Genomic DNA, 18,159 nt, shown 5'->3' with positions numbered 1-18,159 from the left:
TTTTAAACCCCGATATCTCTGTAATGCTTTGTTTGATTTTCAAACGAATTTCAGATTTGAATTCACCATGGCAAGTTCTATAAGACTGTAGTATTGTCTTATTTTGTTCAAAAAAAAGAAAATTTCCAAAAATTGGAACTGCTTCCGGTTTTGAGCAAAATTGATGAACAAAATTTTAAACCCCCCAGTACATTATAGAATTGATACATCTATCATCAGTAAAAAATTCAAAGCGATATCTTTAAAGTTAACGGAGATCTTTTCCGGACAAAATCACTTTTTTTAAATTAAAAAATGGCCGCCAAATTTGAACGGAAGTGACGTAAATGCTGAAACTTTAACATCTTTGAGGCACGGTAAGTTTACAAAAGCTCTGAAAATTTCATTGAAGTCGGATGAAAACTTTTTGAGATATAAAGCCGAGAAAATAACTAGAGCAAAGCTCGTTGCAAAGCAACGAGTGGGTCTTCCGTTAATGTCAGAAGTAAAGCTGGAAGTTCCTGTCAGAAGCAGAGCTCTTAAACCAACAACAAGAGTAACGAAAATAAAAAGATGAAAAAATCGAATTATTCCTGGTACGACTTAACAAAATACGAATGATTTTAAGTACGACTTAACAAAAACATTTCCGATTTCAAGAACGACTTAACAAAAAAAATCCGAATGTGTTCAAGTACGACTTAACAATTATTTTTGGTACGAGTTAATTTTACTTTGAATATTACGCTTTTTTTTAAACCAAGGACGCGGAATCAAAATTTCCGGAAAAATCAATTTTTAAACCCCGATATCTCTGTTATGCATCGTCCGATTTTGAAACGGCTTTCAGTGTTAGATTCAGCTTAATAAGTTCTACAAAACACATATTCGTTTTTGATTTGATCAGAAAATTCATTTTTTCGAAAAATTTGTTTCACTTCCGGTTTCGACCGGAAGTGACAAAATAATTTTTTCTGTACATTTGCCATAAGTCAATCCGCAGATTTACAATCACGGAAAATTTCAAGTCTTTATAAACAACTGTTTACGAGAAAAGTGCTGGACAAAATCACTTTTTGAAAATTTTTAAAATGATGTAACTAGAAACCGGAAGTGACTTAATGACTAAAAGTTTGAAGGCTTCAAGGGACAAGAAATTAAAATAATCCCTGAACATTTTTTGCAAATTGGTTGAATAGTTTTTGAGATATAAAGCAAAAAAGAAGTCAGAAGGAAAAACAAGAAGAATAATAATAATAAAAAAAAACAATAGAATAACAAGAGGGTCTTCCGTTGAAAACGGAAGACCCTAATAATAAAAAGAAACCGAAGAAAAACAAGAGGGTCTTCCGTTGGAAACGGAAGACCCTAAAAAATGATTTCTTTTTTATATATGCAAATGTCAAATGTATTGTATTATTATAACTTCATTTCAATTTCATAGGATAAGTCCTGTATGCATTATTTTAGAGGCAAAATAACAACTTAACTTTACAGCTATTGATATGATAAACCCATGATATCGATTGAAGGAGTAATGTCATTATTTTTTTTATAACAAACACATTAATAAATGAAAAATAGTTTATGATTGGAGAGTTTGCTTGCTCGATGACTTGCCTCGAATAAAAACATATAAAATCCATGCAGCCATACTTTATGAATGAGGATCGAACTCCCACCTCAAACAGCATGTTTTCATTCTTTATTATGTGATAATAAAACATTGATCATATATGTACTTCTTTTGCTGAGTTAAAGCATAAAAATGTTTCTTACCAACTGTTAAGAGTAATAAAATTTTTATTTGCATAATAGAAATATATCTCTTTTCCAGTCTTCGTGTCCAATGACGATTCATTGTAGTCATCACACTTTAGGACAAATAAAGAAAATAAATGAGATATCTATTACTGATGTTCGTTTTTTTTCTAATACAAATAAACTTAAAAGTTTAAGAATCACCAGGTAAAGTTTTCCATATGATATTGTTTTCACTCTATAAACGTTATGGTAGTTGGTAGATGCTAGTTGTGATGTTCTCCATCGCCCCAAGTCCCCATTTGTTTAATATTCGAACTACATAAGTGCAAACTGAAGGTGTAAAATTATACACATATTAACAGAATTCTTAGAACATCAAAGAAATAAATTATTTGCACTAATAACAAATTACAGATTGCCAGCGTTTCTAACATTTTAATATTATTATGAAATATATAATTATTAATAGAATCGAAATAAAACTAACTCCTGTCAGTACTTCAGTGCAATGGTTATTATCGTCATCATGTCAGGAAAATATTAAATAGCTGAAAGTATTTACATGTATTGTGCTTATTACTGATAAAAAAAATACACTAGGACTTAAATGCTGTACAATTGTTTGGAAAATTAGATGATCTGAATGACATTATGATATCAGTACGATGCTTTGTTTTCACATACATATTTCTTACATAATTTTGTTTTCTGTTAAACTTTGATTTTAGGGGCTAAATCGCATAATACCAAACGAATTCTCTATAACATGATACATATTATCAGTAATATAGGATATATTTTACCATAAAAAGTAGAGAACTTATCAGTAGCTGTACAAAATATTTACTCAAGTCTCCATAATAAAAAACGATCTGACAACTATATTGAATATTTATGAAACACCAACACCATGCATCTCTATGCAATATCTGACGTAAATCATTGTCACAAGATGAATCGTTACATTATTATTGTGTACAGACTCAACATCCCCCACAACCGCCACAACCGCCACAACAACCACTACCACCAAAGCCTCCTCCAGCAGAAAAGAATGCTTAATCACTTTGATATGTCATCTTTAGTCCTCCTCCAGTGAATGCTGAATCACTTTGATATGTCCTCTTTGGTCCTCCTCCAGTGAATGCTGAATCACTTTGATATGTCCTCTTTGGTCCTCCTCCAGTGAATGCTGAATCTCTTTGATATGTTTTCTGTCGCTTTGGTTTTTCAACACCATAACCATAGTATTTGTTGTTTGTCAGGAATGGTAGGTGTAAACCCGCTGCAACTAAAAAGGACGTCTTTTCATCACACAATATTTTCAGATTTCGTCCTGTCGATTTCATTTTTGGGTTCGCACAAGGCATACATAAAACATGAAGGAGTGAAATGGAGAATGAAAATGCCACATAATGCAGAATTCGACCCATTTTCATTTTATTGCAAGTTAAGATACCTTTTTTGAGTTCAAGAGTAAGTCCTTCATATTCTAGAGAACTATATTGAGAAACATATATTGTTTCTTTTTGCTGTAAATGTGTTGAACCAAGTTGGTACACCTTAATTTTTAGAGGGTCTTCTTTACTGCAAAAAACTCGGGAACCTGTCCAACCGTCAAGTTAAATAAAAAAATATCAGAACTTATAAATTAATTTTTTTTTTTATATTCCAAATTGATAAATATTTTCGATTAAAAGTATTGTACGTATAGCTTTCACATTATTTTGAAAAATACATACAATAAAGCGATTCAATACCTCTTTTGACCACTAGTATCGTTGAATCCCCTTCTCCAGTTTTAATCAATATCGCTTTTTCCCCAGCACTTGGACTTAATGATAAGGAGCCTTTCGAAATCTGTTTAAGAATTTCATTAACTATTATAACAAAATATAAAAAGGCAATGAAATGAAAAAAAAATCAGAAGATTTAAATCAGACAAAAACGATATTGCACAATCAATGTTTATTAAAACAGTCACACTTATGTCCGTTATGTTTGCGATAGCAATCAATAGAGTAGCTCTACGTTAATTTGGTCAATGATTTAAAATGGTATATTAGTTATGAAAAGATTGACTCGATCTTTGTTCGGATTCATAATTGTCATTTCAATTAAGGTATAAAATTTCTTTTCTATCTTTTCTTTTGAAAAGAAAAGAGTTATCTGGTAAATCATTTTTGATTCTTTTCAAAATATTGCTATTGTGGTTTATGATTAGACATTTCACAAACTCTAGGCTCATAAAACATATTTTGTCTTTAGTTATTTGTCTTTAAACTTTGCTATACATCTGATGAATATTAATGTGATTCACCATCTGTAAAGCCACTGCGCATGAGGGAAGGAAAACCCAGCATTGAAAACACGATGGAAGACAATTTATTTACTATTTATAATCAAGTACTTAATTGAATAATTCTTTTACTAGGTTATACTCGAAACATCATTATTCCGATATTGAAAAATGTAAATCGATATAAACTGTTAATTGTTTGTAAAAAGGGGAAACAGGATTTTAGCATCATCGACGCGGTTAATAACCCCCTCCACTTTTCTAAGGGATTCATGTACTGACCAAAAGTGTTTATTTATTCTTTATTCAAAAATTCTTCTAAACTAAAGTTAATTTGTGATTTATAAAGTTAAGAAATTGAAGTTTGAAGGATAGATAAATAACATTTTTAGGAAGAAAAAATACTTTGAGGCTGAGGATCGGAGAACCTTAGGTTCAATTTGGCTCTAATTCCTATTCCATCAATCTAAATGGTCGTTGATTACGATTTTCCCTTTGTTTACTCAGAATCAACCGTAGATATTTACTAATGAACCTGAAGTGTCATGCAATCTCACTGTATTTTATCTCTGAATGAAATATATTTCGTTTAAACAAAGTTTACATAAGAAAATTGAATACATGTACTTATATACGATAACAGACATATTCTTACCAATGATATATTTAGGACTTGGGACTTGATTAATTAAACACCATAAACCCTTTTGTAAACATGCAAAAAAATGATTATAACATTATGTTAATCATATGATTATCAAAATACGACTTAGAAAAAGAATTGGTGATTTCATGCAGACCTGTCCAAGACATTCACAGCACTTCGAGTATTTTTCTGGAACTATGCGTTCACACGACATTTTAACACAATTTATTTAGCATATTCACTCGGGGAATCATATGTTCATATACGATAACGATAAAACCAGAACAGAAAGCACTTATCTATGCAGAACTATTTGTTATGGCATTTTGAAATTAATGTATCCGAGGGCAGAAATAAGACAAAAGCGGAACAAGTTTTGAAAATAGTGTTTGATTGTCAAACGCTCCCTTACCGAATCAATTTTAAAGCAGATCAATTCAATATATATGAATTTATGAGTTTTATTTAAATGAACGTTTTCCTGCCTCATTTTATGTATTTTGATCTTTCAAGTAGCATATGTAGCTATGATTCGTAGTGTATTTTCTGTACACAATGCCTTTATAAAAAACTAGTGAAAATTAAGATTAGAATAGACGACTCTTTCAACGAAAATTTAATTTAAAAAAAATGCTCTAAAAAATTACTTTTTGATCATACAACGGAAAAAAAAGAAATAATAATGATCATATGGAAAGTTTTTTTTCGCGTTATAAGTCGTCATTCGCAGTGTACAGGTCGTTAAAGGTATCACACCGGTAATCGACCAATGAAAATGAACAAATGTATCACACCGGTAATCGACCAATGAAAATGAACTTAGTCAATTGTAGTTCCATATATATTTCAGAATTATTTTTTCCTTGACTGCATATTTACATTTTCCTTTATTCAGTTTTAATTTATTTTGTACCACTGAGTAGGATATTTTAAGTATTTTGTTAGGTGGTGATCTTTTTTCACAGGGACTACTTCTTTCAGGGCACATGCAGCAGCTATTTGGGGAGTGTGCAGTCTGTTTACATAAAAATGGAAAACACGTGGTTTTGAGGGTAGACCTATTTGGAGCTAGATATTTTGAGAAAAAGCCGTATCGCTTGCCCATTTTATGGTGTTAGCTGATAAGATAGGTAACAAATAACATTTCCTCCGAATATTTTGTCATGAAAAATACAAACTGATTTTTATGAATTGCTTCCCCTCTAGAGTGCTGTATAGTGAAAACACCGGTGTGATACCTTGAAACCGATTCAGAATTACACATGATTGAGGTTGCCATCTAAAATTAGTTCCAGTGGAACTGAAACAATGAAAAAAGAATTAAAAATTGAAGTTGTCATGTTGTAACAAATATGCATTTATAAGGAATACATCTTCATATATAAACAAATGATACAAACTCTTGAAAGCATCGGGTTTTCCCCTGTTGTTAGGATTTATTTACTTTTAAACACCGTAATATTTCAAACGTTTGTCTTTTTATATGATACATAAAATATTAGAAAATCGTGTAAAGATTCGATTTCTTAATATGTTTAACGGTGCTACCGTTGTGGCAAGCGCAGCAAGAATTACACATACCTTGCATCATTGTCAACTTAGCGTTAATTAGTTATCAACTAACGTCAAAGAAATGTTGAAAGAGAGAGAGAGAAAAAAGAGAGAGAAATGGAGAGAGAATATTATATTGTATTTCTAAGTTTAAAACAAAATCTTACAAAATACATGTACATAGACTTGCTTCCCCCTAAAACTGTTCTGTACTTTTGGAGAGAATTGATCTGTCTGTAAGATATAATTTTTGTTTTATTGAGTCAAAAGTGTTGACGATAAATACATTTTGCTACCTTATTTTTTTTTCATATTTTTTTTTTATTTGTTTATTTTTGCATTCTAATTACATATGTTATCCGTGCCCCCGGTCCCTGTTTGTAGGTGTAAATTTCCATTTTCAAATTAAATGGTTTAACTATATAAAACATCTGCATAATTTTTCTAACTGTTAATGTTTTCTCTTTTTTTTAATTTAGTTTAAAATGTCATATCTTTTATTTCCACCATACTCATACTTACTATAGGTCCTACATGCATGCAAAATTAGCTTAAAAATTTGATCGATAAGACAGTTTAGTATAGCTCTTGCTAGTATATATATATAATTTCTCTATAAAAAAAAATGAAAAACAAATTATATGTCAATGAAGCAGGTATCGAAGTCTATACTGAAATAGATGGTACACATAATAATGAATGTTTGATCCACCTCTGCATTTATCGCGGGAAATATAGTGCGAGATCACTGTGACGTCATAGTTCTTAGAGCTCGCATCGCTCGCTGGTACTGTGCGCCGGCGAGCTGCACTCGCTTTATTAAATCATCTGTTTGTCCGTCACCACCTCTCTTTTTCAGATTTTATATCGATTCTTACTCAAAAGGATATTCAGAAAACAATTCCTCGAGACCATTTTCCCCGAGATTCGTCCTTAGATTAATAAATTTATAATGAATATTCTTATTTAGTTTATCGTTAAATCAGTGTTTTCTTCATTCGAGGTCTATAGGGTTCAAATTTTATAAAAATAAAATCCAAAAGTAATACCTGTGATTTTTTGGGAAGCTGGTCATTTCCAATAAAATGTGCAACTGCTGCCAATTTGTCTTCAAAGAAAAACTGCAAAACTGACGTCATCTTTTGGACATTGTGTATGGCCCGGCATATGAAACTTTTTCCGTTTTTGCTTCGTAATCTGTGATGCATGATTAATGAAATAAAGTAAACCAAATTATATAAATTATCTTATCAATTAAAAATGTTTACATTGGTAAAAATTAATAATTTTTTTTAGAAAATGTGAAAAAATAACCTGTGCAAGGCGACTTGACAAATGTCCATAGCATCCGAGATTGGTCCAGAAGCTTGGTCCGACAACTGATTTACATTTGTTGACATATTGATCTCTTCATATTCACCCTGTTCCAAAACCAGTTCAATATTTCCCAACGATGGACTTAAAATACTTCCGCTAACCTTACACTTGGCCGCCGTTAGGGTGCTGAACATTTGCATGTCTTTTTCAATACTAAATACACCGCCATTCTGATACATAGGATTTTGCAGATAAAACCCAAATTTTTGTTGACATCTGCCAATTAATAAAGACCCTCCGTTAATAAAAGTTCTTTTTGCTGATAACTCAATGAGAAGAGTTGATTCTGTAGAGTCCTGTCGAATCGTAAGATTTTGATTGTTCCAGGTCATATTTTCCATTTTGCTTTTTAACTTTTGAACGAGTTGAAGTTCTTTGGCTTCATTGATTTTGAATATTTTAATTTTCACAGTTTCCTTGTTGAGGGAAACCGGTGTTGTTACAGCAATAAAGTCTATTACAACTGCGCCTATTCTGCTAATACAACCGTCCATATCCGACACGGTTAGTCTATAAAGCTTATCTTCAAGATTAAGTCCTCGGAACACAGCACCGGATATAGCAAAAGACTCATTATATAATTCTCTCCAATTTCTTTCTGTTCTTTTATACGCATCAAAAAGTTTGGACCCTGGATTTCGATCACAATCTGTATCATCATGGGTTAGTAAACAACCAAGCAACGACTCTGTGACATGTTGATAATCAATGGGATGTAGTTGATGTGTGTGCCAGACAAAATCAATGTCATAGCATGGGACGAGAAAATTTGAGAGATTATTCTTCTGTGTATAAAGATAAAGGTATTTTTTGTATCTCGTTATTGCAGACTTGAGGAACTCAGGATCTCTATAATGTGGAAGAAGAATGTTATATACAAAGTCCTGTTGTCTATGAGTCGCTGCCACGAGATCAAACGATTTAGTTTTACCTCCTTGTGAGAGAGTACAAGAAATAAGTTCATTCAATACATTCTGGTCCAACTCAAATGGTTCATCAGGAAAATTACGTGACCATATACCCTTCGTAAACGTATAGGCACCGTCTGCTTTGATTATCGAATGATCGAGTACTTTTCTAAAATACGTTCGACAATACTTGGTATACTCGTGAGGTGATAACATATGACAGTGCCATACCCAAGCGATATCGATTGGTGGCTCTAAATTTTGAGGAGATATTTTATCCTCAAATGCAACAAGAGGAAGCCAAACTTTTTCGTAGCGGCGAACAGAATATTGAAGGACAGCATCGTTTCGCAAGTATTCCAAATGTCTAACTTTGACCAGGAAGTCATATTCTGCCTGGGAGGCTTTCACAAGGTCCACCCCAAATTTGATATTTTTATAGTGAGTCATGGAGTCATTTTTGTTCCTTTAAAAAAAGAATGAATAAAAACAAATCTTTCTAAACGTTAAAGTAAAGAAACGGAGGAGATTTGAAAAATCTAAAATAGAAAAAAAACCTATATTATGGGAAATTAAAATGCCTGTACATTTAAACACTTCACGTAATCATAACGTAATTATGCCTTAATTTCATTTTTGCTTTTTTATATATATTAAAAAGTTTGGTTACAAAAGAATAGACAAACTATTTTTAGGACAAAAACCAACTTTAAAATATATTCTGTATATAAATATAGCGAAGAAAAAAAAATAGGTATGGAATGTTTATTTCCACATCGGCTTTCATATTATATTTAATTAATGAGTAAACATGTAATATATTTTTTAAGCAAAATTATTATGAAGAAAAATGAACATTAATTAGACGTTTTTCAAGACAAAACTGTAAAAGGAATTGGAAGTCAACGATTTCTGATTATAGAAAAATATAAATCTCAATAAAGATAATAAAAATAAGCGGTTAGCTGATTTTAATTACAGATGTAATTAACCTAATCTTTAACAATCTTATTTATATAAATGGAACCTTTATATGTGAAAGCAGAATGCAGGACGAGTAAAACAATTTAAATATCTAAATTTAAATATTTATTCTATGAAGGTAAAAAAATATGTTCTACAGATTTTGATATCATTTATATATCTTTTCTTTTATGTTACATTGAAACTCATAGTAGGTTCTTACTAACAAAATAATATTTAAAAGGCTTTATTAAAGTTATTTTAATTTTTTTTTAAATCACTCAAGTTATACAGGTATAAAATGAACTGTGGATTAGAATAAAAATCAGATAAAAGAGGACGAAAACGAAATTGGTGTTAAAACAATTCTATGTAAACGACAATTTAGAGAGGGATTCCGGCATGCAAAGTTACCGATGTTCTATATACACGAGACCGATATAAACTTTACATTGTTTAATTGTTTTTATATCTATTGTTCTAAAATAAACTGAAAAAAGGTTTGTTTTAGCTGACATGGTATAACGATATACTGAATTATTCAATAAATCAGACACTATCAAAATTAAGCTTTCTCAACATCAATCACGAAATGAAATGATGTCTTTAAAAAATCCAAATGAAAACTAACACTTTGAGAAAGGTAAATATAGTTGTTTCAGATTTGCGCGAAACAACCCGTAGTTCAAGTATGGACGAGATTTGTTAGGAAAGTTCGCGCACTATTTCGATTGTGGGCGGACTATTTGCATGATACAAGCGAAACTTTTCATATATAAACTTGAGTATTTTCTAAGAAATATGTAAAGATTTGTATATTTTAAATGAACCATAAAAAATATACAGCATAATTACTTATTTTGTACGCATTTGTCCTTATTAAAAATGTACCGTTTAAGCGCATAAAAATATATGATATTTCATGTGACATCAAAATGACTTATGAAGGTCATTTTGTGAAAGTTTCAATTAATTTGAAGAATTTCAAACCATTTTATCGCCGAATTTGGACGAACAACGTTCGAAAATGAGTCAAAAACTTTGACGTCAATGGACATCTCGGAACACCAATACCGGGCCTTCAATTAATTTTGTGTGTACGCAGGAAAATCTCTGATGGAGACCCAAAGATTTTTTTAGATGCTGTTTTTTTTAGAACAAAGGTTTACACTTAGAATCACAGACATTTAAGGATGGAAAACCTTATATTTTGAGCTCTTGCAGCAGACCTCCCCCCTTTACAACCCGGATCTTGCACCTATGGATTTCGTTCTTTTCCCTTAAATCTATCGACGAAACTGCGTGGACAGAGTGTATTGGACCTAAATGATCTACGATATGCCACAAACGACATTGTATAAAAAAGACAATGATATGAACGTTCATTTAATACATAGGTTAATTTATTTGAAAAGTGTGTGGAACTGAAAGGCGTTTACATTGAAAAAGAGTAACATGTTTTACTTTCAGTTGTTTGACGTCACCTGACGTCGTGGAAATATGAAATGATGCTCCGTATATCTTATTCATGCAAAGTAATAATCGCTGTATCTTTTTTAAAAACTCAAATTCATATGATTTTTTGCATAGTTATTTTCAGTTTACAGTCATTTAATAAAAAATTCGCCATCCTACAAAGTACATAACAATTTTACCGTAAATCACTTTGTCCGCGAACTTTTCTAACAACCCTCGTATATGCATTCTCTTAAACCTTTCGACTGTCAATATCACAATCAAGTTTCAACTTTCACAATCTGTGTATTTTTCATTTGATGAAGAAGGATCGACAATCGCGGTCATTTTTCGACTGTATTGATCTACTTTACATGGAGAACTCTCAATAAAAATATAGAAGAACACCAACATTTTAAAGATAAATTACTAGTAATGGATTCGTTTTAATGTCACAGATGCGATACAATTTATAAAACTTTGATGAAGAAGGCTCGACAATCGCGGCCATTTTTCGACTGTATTGATCTACTTTACATGGAGAACTCTCAATAAAAATATGGAAGAACACCAACATTTTTAAGATAAATTACTAATAATGGATTCTTTCTTTACAACACAATAGTTTATAGCTTTCCAGTTCATATATCAAAATCTTAGGAAGATCAGAGGGTTAATTTGTTGGCCATCCAGCTCTTCCAATGTTAACGTAACGAATTCATTTTGTAATGAAATGGGGATTCATTAACCATACTTTAAAAAAATAATACTAGTCTCTTATATAAACTCTTTTTTTTGTAATTATCATACATTAAATATCGTTGTTGTGTCTAGTTTAATTCTAAGAGATGCTAGTAACATGTAATGGGTATCGAATCTATTTTAGTCATGTTCCTTCCATGTTGTAAACTTTGTATTTACATCCACCCAGTAAATCAAAAACTTTTAAAGCTACTTATATACAATTTTTACTATTTATTTTTACATCAAAACATGTAATTTAACCATTTTATTTTGTCATGTTGTAAATTTTGTATGTACATCCGCCCAGTTAATTCAAAATTTACAACATGACATTCTTTGTTGATTTCTTGGCTTAAATGTTTACTTTTTCAAAGATTTATCGTAACAACATGTTAATTAGTGCTTACCTGTCTCACTTTAGAACTATTAGACATGAATTCTCTCGGCTAATACAAATACGTGGCCAGGTGATATATATTCTTGTTATTATGCCTATCGTTTGTGCTTTATAAACTATTTTATTGGAATTTCCCTGGCGTTGCGCAATGAAACAAATCAGTTAAATACAGCCCGCATAGAATAAATTAACAACATTAAAAAGGAAAGCATGTGAATATCAAAATTGGTTTTTCCTTTGAGTAAGAATAAATGACAAATTTTATGCGTATTAATCCTGAAAAATGATTTTAAGTACGCAGTAGAATTAATTCTTGCAACGAAAATACATGTTTGATAGTAGATGTTTTATTTAAATTTGACAAGAATTGCAAAATTGTAATTATAATTTGAAAGTACACTTCAAAGGCAACTGTATGATATATTTAGAGTTGATTTGTACACAAGTCATAGATTGATATACAAGCGTATATCTTGTATTCTGATCGCTTATGCGTATAAATACCACAAACCAAACTAGTGCCATTGATTGCTTTTGTAGTTGATAAAAAAAGAATTTTATTTTTAAGGGATTATTACATATTCATTATACATCTTTTATCAAACCTCGAATTCATTATTTTCAAGGTCATGATGCAGACTGTCTGGAGGAAAATACTTAATATTTCATTTTTTGTATTTTATGGTATACCCTAAGCAAGTACAATGTTTTGTTATATGAATAAACATATAAATTTGTCTTGCTGTCGGAGCGACCGTTTTCCATTTAACTTTTAAGTAGTTAAGAAAGGTGTTTTGATCTTGGCCTCTTGTTGCAACTCGAGACTTTTACTTTGCTGAATATCCCGATCACTTCCGGTTTGGTTTAATTTTGCTTAGGGCTTTCAGATTCTTTTCGGTGGCTAATGAAAATGACGTAACAATTATATAAAAGAAAAAAATATAGTGATTTGACGTTTTTTGGACAATGTTGAGTACAAAACACCCCCACCCCCCCCACCCCCCAACAAAAAAAACCCAAAAAAACAAAAAACAAAAACCTAGTGATTCCCGCCTTTTACCGTTATCATCATTCTGGCTATTTAAAGTGTTTTTTAACTATCACTAAAAACTAATATCAATCACAAAAGGCCATATTTAGTGTTGCAGTAATTATTTGTTCAAATATGATATAATTGTTAAAGTACTCGGTAACATTACCTAATTCATTATAAATGTATAACGAAGGTTGCTTTCGCTAAATCAATCATTATCACATTGATCTGACTAAAAATGGTTTAATAGCTAATACGTTCATTTTGAGCATAAGCAAATTATACATAAATGAGCAATGAATGCTTTTTATAAAAACAAATCTTAAATGAAAAACAAAAATATGTAAACAGTCATTTTCAATTTTACCTCATTAAGACTTTTAAGGCGTAAAAATGCAAAATCATAAGATACTGATAAAGAAGAGTTTATTCTTATAAGATAATTGTTTCATTCTGCTGCAATGTCTTATGAATAAAGTTCTTTGCAAAACTGAAAGAATAGATAATGGAGAACTGAAATGATAGGATTACAAGCGGTACACAGTTATAAATATATGATGAAACAAACATAAACCGGTCTTAATATATATAAAATATATATCGCCCAAAATTTTAGGAAAATCAAATAGATGCACTTTTATATTTATACGCCTCAATGGAGATTGATTTGGTAAAAAGGATTGCATGACCCTCCTGCCACCTCGTCGCAAATAATCTGGCATCTGGTATGAGTTAAATAAAGCTTTGTAATATATTGTAAATATAAATTATAAGACATCACACTTTACATATAAATACAAAATTGATTGCATTGATTATCCGTTATGTTCATGATTCGTAGAAAAGACAACATACATTATACAAACATAAGACAGCAAAATAAACAATGTTAGAATATATGCAATAATTTAGTGACATGTTCCGTACTTTCAACACAAAAAGCTCTTATATGACAACAGTCATGTCATGTTTTAATCAAACGCCTAAAAAATCTTTTCAACAACATTAAAGACTTGTAATTACTATCTTAGATTGACAACCTGCTCAACCACCACATCCGCCACCACCACCACATCCACCCCCACATCCACCACCACCTCCACAGCCTCCACCACCCCCACATCCTCCGCCTCCACCATCACCCCCGCAGCCTCCTCCGCCACCACAACCGCCTCCACAACCACCGCATCCGCCACATCCACCCCCACCGTCGCCACCCCCGATGTCTCCACCACCTCCGCCACCAAAATCTCCTCCATCGGAATTGATGACACATTGGCTTTGATCGAAGCCAACGCCACAAGAATCAGACACAATCCCTCCGGAAGCACATCCTGCACTGACGTTTGCACCGTAATTGTGATATATATAGTGATTAGAGGGCGTCAAGTACAACAATCCTGCAGCCATCATGAAGGACATATCTTCATCTGGAAACCTTTCCACTCTTCGTCTACCTCTTTTTGCCAATTTCGGTTTAAGAGACTCTCCCGGTTTCCATTTTGTTGGGCGAGGAACGCATAGCACATGTAGCAAAGCGACAGAAAATGAAAGGGTCACATATTCAAGAATTTTATCCGATTTCAATCCACTGCAGGTTATTGTACCTCTATTCAAGTCTAGTGTTAGACCTTCATATTCTAGAGGTTGATATTGAGAAAGATAAATTTTTTCTCCAGTTGGAGCACTTTTCGCATCAATTCGGTATACTCTAACTTCCAAATGACCGGGGTTACCAGGGATTCCTTGCTTACCTTTAAGATATCAATCAAATCATAAAAAATTATGTGTTAATTTCCTTGAAATGTACTCAGAGATATTATTCTTAAGATACCTCGTGTCCCAGCAACTCCCCGGACAAATCCTGTCCATTTTCCTATAAGTATCATAGAATCACCTTCTCCAGTTTTTATAAGGACTGCTCTTTCCCCAGCACCTGGATTGAGGGATATATTTTCAGATGTCTGAAAACAATCAATTGGACTAAGTTATTGCAACATCAGATAAAAAGGATACAAAATAAACATTTCAACATCAATTTTTTTGTGAACGAATTATAAGATACAAGATATTTTTACTTCAATTACATCATGCTGAGCACGAAAATATTTCATCAAGGAATTTATTTTTGTTAAATGCTTTATCTAGATGATTTATGTTGATTGTTGTTAAGGTTTTGTAGGTTCGAATTTAGTATCAGTTCGTCAAAATGAAAAAATCCTTAATATTTGTTTTGAAACATACATTGTATTTACTTGATGCAAATCACTTTTATTTTAAATACAATCCTGTGTTATTTTTATGATTAAACATCCTGCATGTACATTTTTTTGATAAAAAACCCAAAAACATACGAATTTTTGAAATGTAGAGCATGTGGCATATTTTGTTTCCTTCTGTGTAAAATGTCACAACAGATAAATCTCTTCTTTAACAATGTACCTAAATTTTGACTTCAGAATAGATTACTCTTAAAATCAAGGTTTGTTTTAAAACTTCTCTTGGTGGTTATGCCTTATGGCCAGTTATAAACATTCATTGTTTTAAATACTATATGAACAATTTTTTTTCTAAAAAATAAAACATAATGTGAATGTCCTCCGACCCTTAGCCTCAACCAAAATGAAATTAAAAGAAATGTATCCATGAGTTTTACAAAATTTTTACAAAAATCCCCATGACAGATATAATCGAAAAATTATAAAAGTTGAAAATCAAAAGGGTTGAACCGGTGCATCAATGACTCGAACTCCTTAGTTATATGTAGTTACAGTAGAAACCCGTGGACCCACTTGGACAAGCATTTCATTGAATTACTGATCGTTATATTGACATAAGTGTCTAAATTTTCAATTTAGAAGGCATATTTATACATGGTACAAATAAAGAAATCCGAAAATTTAGAGTTATTGGACATGGCCGAGGATCGGAGATCGTTAAGACATTTTATAACCTGTGTTTCAATTGGTAGCTGGTCAGTTCCAATAACATGTGCAACTGCTGCCAATTTGTCGTGGAAGAAAACATGCACAACTGATGTCATCGTCTTAACACTGTGTATTATCCGGCAAGTAAAAACGATATTTCCATTCGGGTTTTGCAATCTATGATTAATAATGAAAGAAAGTATAAAGAATGATTTATATTTTAATGCCAATATTTGTTTTTGTTAACAGAATAGTTTAACAATTATATGGTTACAAACTACTAAAATAAATAATTTACCTATGCGAAGCAACTTGGCAGATGTTTTCGGCATCAGATTTCGGCAAAGGAACAGGACCCCATAATTGATCTACATTTGTTGGCATGTTAGCCTCTTCATAGGTACCTGGTTCCAAAAGTAAAACGATGTCAGCAAGAGACGGGCATCCAAATCTCCCATCAACGATACATTTGGCTGCCGATGCAGTGCTTAACATTTGCATTTCCCTTTCAAATTTGAAATAGCCGCCATTACTACGCTCGGGGTTCTGCAAATAAAACCCAAACCGTTCTTGAAAACCACCAATTGCTTTGGATCCTCCACCAAAAAAGTTATGTCTTGTAGCTAGCTCAAAAACAAGCGTAGCATCTGAAGGTCCATATGAAAATTGTACATTACTGAGATTATTCCAGGTCATGTTCCCCATTTTGCCTGTTAATTTTTGAATACGTTGAAGTCCCTTTGACCAATTGTTTTTCAATATTTTAAGTTTAATATTTTTGTTGCCAACTGGATTAGGCAAAGATATAGAAATATTTTCAATAACTGCTTCTGCCTTTCTGCCTGAGAATCCTTCAATGTCTTGTTTAGTGAGAAGGTAGAGTCTACCTTTTGGAGAATCTCCACGGTACATGGCACCTGATTTGATAAATGATTCATTATACTCCTCTTGCCAAAGTTTTCTTGTTTCTTCATAAGCATTGGAAAGCTTAGATCCTGGGTTTCTATCGCTATCTGTATCGTCATGAATGAGCAGCCAACCAAGCAACGACTTTGTGACTCGTTCGTAATCAATTGGATGGAGTTGATGGGTGTGCCAGATCAAATCAATATCGTAGCAGGGTACAACAAATACTGTCGGATGTTTTTTCTTCAAAAAAAGATACTGTTTGTATCTTGTCAATCCCGCTTCAAGAAACATCATGTTTCTATAATGAGGCAGATGAATGTTATAGACAAAGTCTTGTTGCCGATGAATGGCTGCCAGAAGATCGAACGAGTCGCTTTTACTTGGATAAGGTGGAACAGTGGGACATTTTCCATACACGATGTCCTGGCATAATTCGAATGGTTCATTGGGATAATGACGTGCCCAAGTAGACTTTGTTAAGTCGTAAGCAGCTTTGGATTTAGAAACAGAATGATCGAGCACTTTTCCAAATAACGACTTACAATACGAGGCGTAGTTATGTGGTGATAGCATGTGGCAATGCCACACCCAAGCTATATCAACTGGAGGCTCTAAGCATTCTGGCAAGATATATTCGTCGTTTTGAGATGCGACTAGAGGAAGCCAAAGGTTCTCGTAGCGGTGAATGGCATACTGAAGAACTGCATCGTTTCGAAGGTATTCTAAGCCATCAACCTTGAGCAGAAAGTCGTATTCATCTTGGGCGGCTTTCACAAGGTCCACTCCGAAGACAATATTCTGATAGTTAGTCATGGTTGTTTCTCTAGTTTAGGTACAAAAATAAAAACAGTTCGTAAGTCTCGAAGTAGTATAGCTATTATTTAACAATCTTTTAGCGAGCTCTAAGAACCAGTGTGCGCGGGAAAAAGAACAAGCTAAACCTACAGTTTATCAAACAAATTTTTTGTCTACGTCCCATAATGCTCTCTTATGTTTTCACCCGTTTTGCTATGCCAAAAATGGCCGACTTTCGACTCGTAATTTACGGTGTCTTAAGGTTTGAAGACACGTTTAGAGTACCGCATATGCTTTGTCGAGACTCAAGAGATTTGTTACTTGCTTCCATATCTTCGTATTGAGTTGAGATACGTAAACAAAGACGAGCAAAGTTATGGATGACGTCACAGTGCTCTCGCGCTATATTTCT

At 32.5% G+C, this 18,159-nt stretch overlaps 2 protein-coding genes across 3 annotated transcripts; both read right to left on the bottom strand.

The window, feature by feature from the left end:
• Positions 1 to 1,681: 1,681 nt before the first annotated feature.
• Positions 1,682 to 9,263, bottom strand: LOC128179359 (uncharacterized). Of its 2 annotated transcripts, XM_052846769.1 has the most exons (5): positions 7,554 to 9,263; positions 7,289 to 7,436; positions 3,504 to 3,603; positions 3,203 to 3,349; positions 1,682 to 3,034 (listed from the first exon to the last, which is right to left on the bottom strand). In XM_052846769.1, exons 1-5 carry the CDS (start codon positions 8,972 to 8,974, stop codon positions 2,802 to 2,804), a joined length of 2,049 nt encoding a protein of 682 aa, XP_052702729.1. In that variant the 5' UTR covers positions 8,975 to 9,263; the 3' UTR covers positions 1,682 to 2,801. The 2 variants fall into 2 exon arrangements, with proteins under 2 accessions (XP_052702729.1, XP_052702728.1); XM_052846768.1 differs by having other exon boundaries at positions 1,682 to 3,349.
• Positions 9,264 to 13,525: 4,262 nt separating this feature from the next.
• Positions 13,526 to 17,823, bottom strand: LOC128180045 (uncharacterized). The gene is made up of 4 exons (XM_052847837.1): positions 16,342 to 17,823; positions 16,070 to 16,220; positions 14,951 to 15,080; positions 13,526 to 14,870 (listed from the first exon to the last, which is right to left on the bottom strand). Exons 1-4 carry the CDS (start codon positions 17,763 to 17,765, stop codon positions 14,161 to 14,163), a joined length of 2,415 nt encoding a protein of 804 aa, XP_052703797.1. The 5' UTR covers positions 17,766 to 17,823; the 3' UTR covers positions 13,526 to 14,160.
• Positions 17,824 to 18,159: the final 336 nt, after the last annotated feature.

The sequence above is a fragment of the Crassostrea angulata genome, chromosome 4 (genome assembly GCF_025612915.1).
Source record: "Crassostrea angulata isolate pt1a10 chromosome 4, ASM2561291v2, whole genome shotgun sequence".
Taxonomy (NCBI): Eukaryota; Metazoa; Mollusca; class Bivalvia; order Ostreida; family Ostreidae; genus Magallana; species Magallana angulata.
The sequence above is the reverse complement of the archived record's forward strand: the minus strand, read 5'-3'. Positions and strand labels throughout refer to the sequence as shown.

What these genes read in the sequence shown, in the direction of transcription:
- LOC128180045 (XM_052847837.1), bottom strand. Translation starts at nt 17,765, where the DNA reads ATGACTAACTATCAGAATATTGTCTTCGGAGTGGACCTTGTGAAAGCC. An exon ending in TGCCAAGTTGCTTCGCATAG is followed by an intron (nt 16,221 to 16,341) that starts GTAAATTATTTA and finishes TATTAATCATAG; the next exon opens with ATTGCAAAACCCGAATGGAA. An exon ending in AGCTACCAATTGAAACACAG is followed by an intron (nt 15,081 to 16,069) that starts GTTATAAAATGT and finishes GATTGTTTTCAG; the next exon opens with ACATCTGAAAATATATCCCT.
- LOC128179359 (XM_052846768.1), bottom strand. Translation starts at nt 8,974, where the DNA reads ATGACTCACTATAAAAATATCAAATTTGGGGTGGACCTTGTGAAAGCC. An exon ending in TGTCAAGTCGCCTTGCACAG is followed by an intron (nt 7,437 to 7,553) that starts GTTATTTTTTCA and finishes CATGCATCACAG; the next exon opens with ATTACGAAGCAAAAACGGAA. An exon ending in AGCTTCCCAAAAAATCACAG is followed by an intron (nt 3,604 to 7,288) that starts GTATTACTTTTG and finishes ATTCTTAAACAG; the next exon opens with ATTTCGAAAGGCTCCTTATC.